The following is a 9,915-nucleotide window of genomic DNA, read 5'->3' on the forward strand; positions in this document are numbered from 1 at the left end:
TTATATATAAAATTATAAGTTTAATACACAGATCTTCTAAGATTTTATTGAAAAATCCATAAAAAATAAATTAAAAATCCATTTTTGTTATCTTGCATTGCATTGGAGATATTATAGTTGAGTTAAATAGATAATACTAATAATTTTACCATAATTGAATTATTCAAATATTTAACACAATTATATATATTTAAAAGTTAGAACTCTAATATATATTAGTAGTTAAATTGAAATAACTCTAGGATAGACATGCTATATTATATAATACATGTCCACTTTAGTATTTAATTTTTTTTAAATAAGAAAATTTTAATTTTAATTTACATAATTTTTTTTATTAGTTCAAAATTTAAAAGTAATAACATTCATACTAAAATGAATAAGTACTATTTATTATAGGTTTTTTTTAAAAAGTTATATATTAACATTATAATATACTCCCCAACAGTTTCATATAATTTTTAGACAATGTATAAATCAAAATGTAAGATGATATGTGTTGAGCCAGTGTATAGTAGTTGCATGGTTCAGATCCAAGCTTTAGGTTCATTTGTGATTTGCATGTTGGCATGGTAAGAAGCATTAGTTGAGGAGTTAAAGGATTAGTTATTAAGTGAAGGGTAGTTAGAAGGAAAGAATTGGTCATGTCAAAAAAACCAGACAGATCCTTTAAACTCGCGGGAATACTGTCACCCCACAGAATCGTTCACAATCATGTTTGAGTGGTGAAGCTCAAGTTCATCAACTTTCTAATCTTGTACCATAACTCACATAACTTCATGTAAAGTTACTGGTCTTGGTTAATAATATTACAAAGTTAAAAAATTTACCATTTTTTTTTCATTTTTCACTTTTATGTTTTTGGTTCCTTACATTTTTCATTCCTATGCCAAGATTGTTTGATTCTCTTGGAAAGTTGGTGACATCAACTCTTGCATAGGAAACCCAGAACTCATTTTTCTTCCTATTCTTTTTTTAATCACATTTTGGAAGGAAGGAATTCTGCTTTAGTTTATGTACAATTTTGATGGTGCTTCAATCTGCATAAGCTTTACACAAGAAGGAGCTTGTGATCTCAATCTCCTTCTTTGCTTTCATTTTGTATTGCTCACCGCCATTCTTATCTGGTTAGAATCTAAACTCTATTGATGAATTACAATGGTTTCCAATGTGAATGAATTGAACTCATACTACTTGTTCATCTCTCTTCTTTCTTTTCAGGGTTTATTTTAGATCAAAACCAGAGTTATGGAACAATTTAGGCAAATTGGGGAGGCACTTGGGGGTTTGAAATCTGTGATGGTATTCCGGGAGAACATTCAAATCAATCAGAGGCAATGTTCTCTGCTGCATGATGTGTTCAGCTTTACATATGAGTGTATTGCAGATGAGATTATACAGAACCTGCAATTTGAAGAGAAGAATGTGAAGTGGAAGATTCTAGAGCAGCCCTTGAGAGAGATCCATAAGATTTTCAGAGAAGGTGAAACTTACATTAGGCAATGCATGGAAACAAAGGACTGGTGGGCAAAAGCCATTACCTTATGCCACAACACAGATTGTGTTGAGTTTCATATACACAATTTGCTTTGTTGCATGCCAGTTGTAATTGAAGCTATAGAGTCTGCAGGAGAAACATCAGGGTTGGATCAAGAGGAGATGCAAAGGAAGAAGAATATAAATTCTAACAAATATAGGAAAGAGTATAGAGACATGAAACTTTTCAGGTGGAAATTTGGGAAGCAGTACCTCATCACTCAGGACTTATGCCACCGTTATGATACAGTTTGGAAGGAAGATAGATGGTTCCTTTACAACAAACTCTATGAAAAGAAATTAGAAGGTGTAACAAAGTATGAGAAGAAATTGATAGATTTGCTTTTGAGGAATTTGGAAATATCAGAATCAGTAGCAGGGAGGCTCCTTCCAAGCACAATATTGGTTGGGTCTAAGGACTTCCAGGTGAGAAGAAGAATGGGGAATGCTAGTCAGTACAAGGAGATTTCATGGTTAGGTGAAAGCTTTGTGATAAGACATTTTACTGGAGACATTGAAGCTTTGCAACCTGAGATCATAGAACTTTTATCTCTTTCCCATCCAAATATAATGGACTGCCTTTGTGGTTTTGCTGATGAGGAGAAGAAAGAATGTTTTTTGCTAATGGAACTCATGAGCAAAACCCTTTCCACCCACATCAAAGAGATTCATGGTCCACGGAGGCGAATACCGTTCTTGCTTCATGTGGCAGTTGATCTCATGCTTCAGATTGGCAGGGGAATGGAGTATTTGCATTCAAAGAAATTATATCATGGAGAACTAAACCCTTCAAGCATTCTTGTTAAGCCTAGAGGTACATCCCCAGAGGGTTACTTGCATGCCAAGGTAACTGGATTTGGACTAACTTCTGTCAAGGATTTGAATCAAAAAGGGACCACAAATCAGAATGGAACTCCCCCATTCATCTGGTACTCTCCTGAAGTACTTGAGCAGGAAAACTCAGGGGGTACATCAAGCTCCAAGTACACAGAGAAATCTGATGTGTATAGTTTTGGAATGGTTTGCTTTGAGCTTCTAACTGGCAAAGTCCCTTTTGAAGATAGTCATCTCCAAGGGGAGAAAATGAGCAGAAACATAAGGGCAGGAGAGAGGCCACTTTTCCCACTTAATTCACCAAAATATGTTATTAACTTGACAAAGAGATGTTGGCATATTGACCCAAATCAACGTCCAAGCTTCGCTACCATATGTAGAGTTCTTCGTTACATAAAAAGATTTCTTGCTATGAACCCTGGTTACAGTAGTCAGCCAGAACCACCACTGCCACCAGTAGATTATTGTGATGTAGAGTCTGTGCTTCTGAGGAGGTTTCCTTCTTGGGGAAGTTCCGAATCAGCACCAGTTTCAAAAATTCCATTTCAAATGTTTGCCTACCAAGTTATAGAGCGAGAAAAAATAACTACAGGTTGTAAGGAAAACTCTGAGTCTGGGAGTGATGCTTCAGCCTGTGGTGATGAACTTGTTACTTCAGGGGATGAACCACTTCCATCCACAGCTGAAAGGAAGACTTTTCTCGGAAATGAAATTATGAGCAGAAAAATTAATTTGACCAGGAAATCTCTTGATTTGAAGCTCGCCAAACAACCAGGTTACCTTCTGAACTTTTTGCTCTTGCTAGTTTTCATGCCATTATGGCAAGTTTGTGAATTTCTTTTTAATCAACCAAAATCTTAAGTTGCAAACTCCTGCACGCCAAGGATACAAAAAGGCCTGCTAGGAAGAAACCAACGAAATTACAGAAGTATTCTAGCCATAATAGTCTATTAATTCTAACAATTTGAGAAAATTTTAATGTCAGAATGATTTAGAAATGTTGTAACTGAAATTGCATATAGCAATTTTCGTGTCAGAACAAGTACAAGGAACTTAGAAAGCCCAAAAATCCACTTTCACCAACTGTCATTACATGACTTTAATTATGTCCTCATTTTATCAAATTTTTTTTATATTACATACACAAAAGAGGAATACTACCAAAGCACACTTTTCAATAAAATGTACTATGAGACTGAAATACTAGTGCATCATATTAAGGGTGAGTTTGATTTTCCATTTTGAAACTGCAACTAAACAAGGTTGCTCACACAATTGGTAGAGGGTGAGGCAAGACACACAGCAAAGTGAGAATTTGGGAGAAAGGTTGAATAAGATATGAACTTTTTAAAAATCCTTTTGGAAAGTTTTTAAATAAAATAAATTTGGAATGAGAAGTTCTTTGTTCAAAATGTGAAAATTATTTTAGAAAACAGTTTTTAGAACAAAAAAGTAGGAAGAAAATCAAACAGAGGCTAAATGATGGGAAGCCTACTTCCTATTTAGTGAAATCTACTCACTAAACATTTATCAAATATAAATCTGCCTTCAAAAGGAAAAGGAGAGGGGTGTTAAGGAAGCTTCAGTCTCATATAATTGCTAATTGTTTCTGGACTTGATGTGTTTTTCAATGTAGGTACACCGAAAGCGAGATCAGCCAAACCTCCACAAATGTCCCCTCGTGCAAGAAGTATGAGGATGTCTTCAGAGAATATATCAAGTCCAAGGGGAATAAGAAGAGTAGCTTCTGGTCATGTCTCAGACTCTGAGCTTTCTTAGATCACAGAATGGATTCACATTTTAGTCTGACTTCAGACACCAAGCAGATACTTAAGATTCTTCTCATTTGCAAGGATGGATTCACATAATTAACTTAAGTAGCTTAAATTAATGTATTCTTGACATGAGTAGTATGTGAAAAAGGATAGGAACAGCTAGAAGTTCTTTGACAGACTCCTTGTATTCATGCCACAGCAAAATGTCTGATTAATGCATGAAAACATTTTTTCCACCATTTCCTTATCCTTAGTAACTGGGTGGAAAGAACCTGAAGACTCAAATCCAGCAAAGTGGCACTGGAAACATCTTTTGAGCATAACAGAAAACTAAAACATGGTGTATAAAAGGTTTCAGTAGTTCTGCTTTATATCGCATTCTTTATCACCAATCTTCAATAGGATATTTTTTTCAGGTAGTTAATAAAAAAGTTCTGTGACATATAGGTAGAGTTGGCTGCCAATATGAATAAACATGTTTTGCACAATTTTCATTGGCGGTGTAAAATTAATATTGGAACCATTATCACAACTACAACTAGTTTTTACAAGCAAACTAGAAATGAACAGCATAAATCATATCCTGTACTTCTCTGATAAACTAAAAGTGATTTGGACACTAAAGTAACTTGTATGTATCTCTGCGCTGCATCCAGATTTGCTTTAGTAATATATCCCTCACTTGCTTAACAGACTGCAGTATCAGGAGCTTGGATGTGTAGGAGCAAGAAGTTATGCTGTAAAACAACATCTTTGTCTTAGATTCAAGTTCAATCCAACTTTCAGGTCTGTCTGGTGTCCCTAGATGCGAAGTTTCTGAAAGAGAAACTTCTTCTTTGCACTTTGGAGGGTGCTATATACAGATGTAAATGAATCAGAGGAAACCATAGTCATGTGTGATACTGATATTTGAAAGAGACTTGCACGCTTCAGCTTCACTAGTGCTTCAGTTCAAAATCCTAAATTTGTACATGCTATATACACTTTTGGTTCAGCTTTTTTTTTTGTTTCAGATCTTAAAAAAGTTATCTTCATATCATTTTGTAGGAAACAAGATCCGGAAAATTATGAAAGCATGAAAAATAAGCACACTTTTGCTCAAAAGCAATTTATTCCCCATTAATCATTGAAGCCTGAATAAAAAACCTAGTCTGATAGTTCATCTAAAATAAAATGAACCCTTTTAAGGCTTCAGTGTTAACCAGACAAGTTCTCTTTTCTGTCAGACCATCTGCAATAGTTTCACAATTCCAACTGAGTTGGCGGCTACAAGCATGTTAGATTTCTTTCTCCAGCAAACACAAGAAACAAACTGTCCATTATCTGGATGACCAGAAATGGGATCAATTGACTCAAATTTATGAGTAGCAATTGGCACTGGCAGTGATTTGTGATAACAGTATACCTGAAAGGGATAAATGTTTAAAATAAATTAGATTTTGTACCTTGTTATGGAAAAATTATTAAGAGAAAGCAAAGTCCCATATTATCATTAGCATGGTGTAGATACGAATCACATCACCTTGTTAATTGTCTTAACTGTAAGAATGAATGATTCTCATTGAATTAGGTACGAGACATATGCATGAACTCCAAGCATGTTTCATGTGCTATAAAGTAATGTTCTAGAACAAATAAAATCTGCTACCTTCAAATATACATAGCCTTGGCTTGAAGTAAAACCTATGAACTAATTACTACACATCATTAGCATCCAAGGACAAACTCAGACTAATATTCCATTGTTACAAAGTCAAGATTAGGATACAATCAAAATTATACCTCATTAGATTCTGAACCACATGCAATGTATCCATCCAAAACAGATAATCCCACGAAATTCTGGAGAAGAATTTGAACAACAAACAAATTACAAAATATCAAAGAAGACAAATAGAGTATGGTAAAATGTGGAAAAAAAATCAACCTTTTGATTTCTATGTCCTTTAAAAGTTAAGACACAAGCATCAGAAGACAAAGCAGAAGAACTGGTTTTCTTTAGGTCCCAAAGCTTCAAAGAGTTGTCAGTGGAAGCAGTGACAACTGTTTCAGCATCTATAAATTTGATATAGCTCACAGATTTGGCATGACCAGCTAAAGAGCACCATGGGATTCTAGTGTGACGAAGATCATAACCATAAACCTTGTGATCAGCTGATCCAAAAAATAAAAGATTTGTCGATGGAGGAGAGAACTGAACACAGCATATATTGGAAGGCATCTTTATAGTTTCCACAGAATTTCTCTACAAGCAAAAAATTGAGACAATTATTACACAATGTGTAGCACAAGCATTCAACCGTGTCTTTCTATCACATATTAATCTTGTTTAGTATTCCAGGAAAAGGGCAAAAGAAGATGAAAAATATTACACTATATAACTTCAAATAGTATAAATACCAAGTGTAATAGTAATGATTTGCTATTAAAATGCATAAAAGAAAGCATGCCTCGTTAATATTCCAAACTTTGACAGAACAGTCATCACTTCCACTAGCAAACATTTTTGGGTCTGACAGAGAAATGTGAACAGACCAAGCTCTCTTTTGGTGCTCCATGTATTGAGATAAAAGCTGACCAGTGCCTGCATCCCACATCTGAATTTATCCATTCATGTTATATCAGTAATTTCAAATGTCAATGGAACCTAAAAGTAGTCAAAACAGCAAAAACAACGATATAATGATAGCATACTTCTTGGTACGAATGAAAGAACATGACTAACATTGGTTTTCTTTCAACAATTATAGCACTATTGTTGCAAGAACTACACACCTTAATCTCACCACCATAGTCAGCAGATGCCAGATGATTTTGTATGTAAGTGTTCCAGCAAACACTACTAACCTTTGATTCATTTGACATCTCAACTACTGGGTACTGGATTTCAACAGAATCATTTGAAATATCACTGAGGTCAAAAATCTTGATTTTCCTTGAAATTCCTGCTGCTGCAATGTATTCTTCATCACGGTCAAAGCTTAAAGCACATACTATATTGCCAGAACTAAACTGATCACTGTTTCTTAATCTGGCACACTCTTCAAACTTGCTGTAACGAGCAAACTTGCATAAACCTTCACAGAATGATTCTAGACAAGCAACAGAAGAACTCCGAATTCTTCTTGGCTCCTTATCAACAGTCTCTACATGCCTCCATTCACTTTCCATCACATTTTTATCATTGCTTGAAGCAGATGAAGCCTCTTTCGGCAGGGCTCTGGATCTTGCAGAAAAGTATGAACTCTCTAGCTGATTTATATTACTCAATAATCTTTCTTCATCAGCAAATGACCTTCGAATCAATCTACTAATGTCTGAACTGGAAAAATCTTGACAGTGTGCACCGTTTCCTCTCTCTTCAGGATTTTTCGTTTGTGCCAAAGGAAATGCTGAATCTGTCCCAAGTGAGTAGCTTCTTTCTACCTCCTTAATATCTTCATTCAAGAAATTCAGCACTTCTTCCAACTTGGTTGCCTGTTTCTTCTTTTCTTCTCTGAGTGAAAGTAGAAAATGTAGTAAAATCTGTGTTTCAAAGTCATTCTCAGATACTCCAACATCATCTTCAGAATTTGATTCCTCTGGTTCACATACAACTTCGGATTCTGTAATCTTCCTGTTAAACACAAAACGAAAATTACAAAATTATAGAAGAAACATGATACATTTATATCAACAATCCTTTAGCTTTGTCATTATTCAAACATATAAAAGATGCAGTAATCAGATATCTGTTTCTCAATCACATGTAACACAAACAGATACTTGACCAAGTTTTATGGATCTGAATACAAACACTACATTTCCAAAAATCTAAGGTTAGGGAAACATGTTTCTACTTAAAATTAACATTTTTAAGAAATTCTTTTTTTCAGAAAAGATTTTTAGTTCAAGTTTCTTTCCCAAAATACTTTCATTGGAGAGTTGATTCCATGTATATAGGTAATAATTGTTCTTGGTCTATATCGTTTTATAAAAAATGTGACATATTACATAGTCTTTACTTTCATAATACAATTTTTTTTACGAAAGACAAAATACACAATTTTTTTATGAAAGAAAAAATACATATTTGGATACATTTTCATAAATAAATCACCAAAAGTAAACAGTTTATTTGTAAGATAAATAAAATAAAGTTTCCTTATTCATTTTGACTCAAATATATTGAATTTTGATTTTTTTTTTTATTTCGGATAAAAGTTTATTTGAAACCTTGAATATAAGAGAAAAGAAGGGCTAGTCTCTCGCATCAAGATTTTCTTTGATAAAGATATAAATATATTTTTAAAAATATATGTTTTGAATCTTATTTTTTATCAAACATAGGTCTATATTTTTATATCCATATATTTAGTCTTCAATTTAAAAAAAGAATATCTAAATTTAGTATTTTTAAACATGAATAAAACGCAGCATCAATTTTTTAGGCTTGTAGGAATAAGTTTACACGTTTTTTTAAAAAAATTTAGAAATCAAACTCTTCTTTATTTAATTATATATACATGGCCTTTATATACTAAAAAAATACACTAAACTTTTTTTTCACTATAATATTGTTTTCTCTCCTCCTCCACGTACGAATATAAATGGAAAGAAGAAAAAGTATTTAAATACTTTTTAAATTTATATTTAATTTAAATTTGTTATAATTACTTTTTAAACAAACATTATATAATACAAAAAAAATGAAAGATGAATTAAATATGAAAAACAAAGACCTTACAAAATTAATAATTTTAATGTGTCCTATAAAAAAATATTTTACTTTCTTTACTTAAATAATTGAAAAATTATTTTTTTATACTTATTAAGGTATATTCTTAATAATAATTTGTATGAATAGTAAAAAGTGGAGTGTGTATTGAAGATAATAATCACATACAGATGATCGAAAAAGTTATATTTTTCAAAATAATGTTATTTATTTATCTTTAATTAAATTTAAAAAATTATAATTTCTAATTTTAAAGGAATTAAAAAATAAAACAAAACAAAGTTTTACCCATTTAACAAAAGTAGAATTTTCAGTTTTAAATTATTTAGGGACAGGTAAAATAAATTATAGAAACAAAGTAGAAAACATACGTTACTAAAATCATACTTTGATATTTGAAAAGAAAAATGTTTCTTTTACACCATATTTTATCAAAACACTTCCATTTTCCAATCATTTTAATAAATTATATTTTACAACCTATTTTAATAAATAATATAAGAGTAATTTTTTTAACGCACACCTTTTAAAAACTTTAAAATGTTTTACCACCACCATATAAAAGGTTCTTCATATAAATTAAAAAAATGTCAAATATAATTTTTCTTTAAATTGTAGTAAAAAAACATATTTAAAAAAATTATAAATTATAAGGACCCTCTCAGCGACCAGAGTTGTTGTTCTTCGTCGTCGACCGTGGCCGGCAAGGTTTGCCGAGCGAGCAGGGGATGGAGCTCCGGCGAGTACGTGGCGTTCCTCGTTTTCCGATAGGCGGCGGCGGCATCGCAGGGAAAGCAGTTGACGGTGGAGTCAGCGAAGAAGGTCTTGCGCCTGCGGAGACAGTAGAGAAGGGCAGAGAGGGCGAGGAGGAGGAGGAGAGCGCAGGCGGCGGCGACGACGGCGACATCGAGGGCGTTGGCGGAGGTTGATGTGGGGTGAGAGGGTTGGTTGAGGAGGGTTGTGGTGGTGAGTGTAGAAGTGGTTGGGTGCAGCATTTTCCACATTGTGTTGCTTTTGAGGGAGAATTAGGCAAAGAAGAATGCTTTAAATGGT

General features: G+C 33.3%; 2 protein-coding genes across 7 annotated transcripts; one reads left to right on the forward strand and one right to left on the reverse strand.

Moving 5' to 3' along the window:
- The first annotated feature begins 1,239 nt into the window (after positions 1-1,239).
- On the forward strand, positions 1,240-4,149 carry LOC137819209 (uncharacterized). The gene is made up of 2 exons (XM_068622986.2): positions 1,240-3,145; positions 4,007-4,149. Exons 1-2 carry the CDS (start codon positions 1,249-1,251, stop codon positions 4,147-4,149), a joined length of 2,040 nt encoding a protein of 679 aa, XP_068479087.1. The 5' UTR covers positions 1,240-1,248.
- A 462-nt stretch (positions 4,150-4,611) lies between these two features.
- On the reverse strand, positions 4,612-9,915 carry LOC137819210 (protein SUPPRESSOR OF PHYA-105 1). Of its 6 annotated transcripts, none has more exons than XR_016516273.1 (6): positions 9,520-9,915; positions 6,993-7,761; positions 6,596-6,729; positions 6,073-6,390; positions 5,928-5,987; positions 4,612-5,550 (listed from the first exon to the last, which is right to left on the reverse strand). XR_016516273.1 is itself a non-coding variant. In XM_068622990.2 (6 exons), the coding sequence occupies exons 1-6, from the start codon at positions 9,864-9,866 to the stop codon at positions 5,368-5,370; spliced, it is 1,824 nt and encodes a 607-aa protein (XP_068479091.1). In that variant the 5' UTR covers positions 9,867-9,914; the 3' UTR covers positions 4,612-5,367. The 6 variants fall into 6 exon arrangements, 4 of the variants coding, with proteins under 4 accessions (XP_068479091.1, XP_068479090.1, XP_068479088.1 ...); XR_016516272.1 differs by having other exon boundaries at positions 6,921-7,761; XM_068622990.2 differs by having other exon boundaries at positions 6,596-6,742; positions 9,520-9,914.

The sequence above is a fragment of the Phaseolus vulgaris genome, chromosome 10, assembly GCF_051622355.1.
Source record: "Phaseolus vulgaris cultivar YP4 chromosome 10, ASM5162235v1, whole genome shotgun sequence".
NCBI lineage: Eukaryota > Viridiplantae > Streptophyta > Magnoliopsida > Fabales > Fabaceae > Phaseolus > Phaseolus vulgaris.

Coding starts and splice junctions, on each gene's coding strand:
- LOC137819209 (XM_068622986.2), top strand. CDS start 1,249: ATGGAACAATTTAGGCAAATTGGGGAGGCACTTGGGGGTTTGAAATCT. Junction 3,146..4,006: donor GAAGCTCGCCAAACAACCAG/GTTACCTTCTGA, acceptor TTTTCAATGTAG/GTACACCGAAAGCGAGATCA.
- LOC137819210 (XM_068622987.2), bottom strand. CDS start 9,866: ATGTGGAAAATGCTGCACCCAACCACTTCTACACTCACCACCACAACC. Junction 7,762..9,519: donor CAACTCTGGTCGCTGAGAGG/GTCCTTATAATT, acceptor TGTGTTTAACAG/GAAGATTACAGAATCCGAAG. Junction 6,743..6,920: donor ACTATGGTGGTGAGATTAAG/GTGTGTAGTTCT, acceptor GGATAAATTCAG/ATGTGGGATGCAGGCACTGG.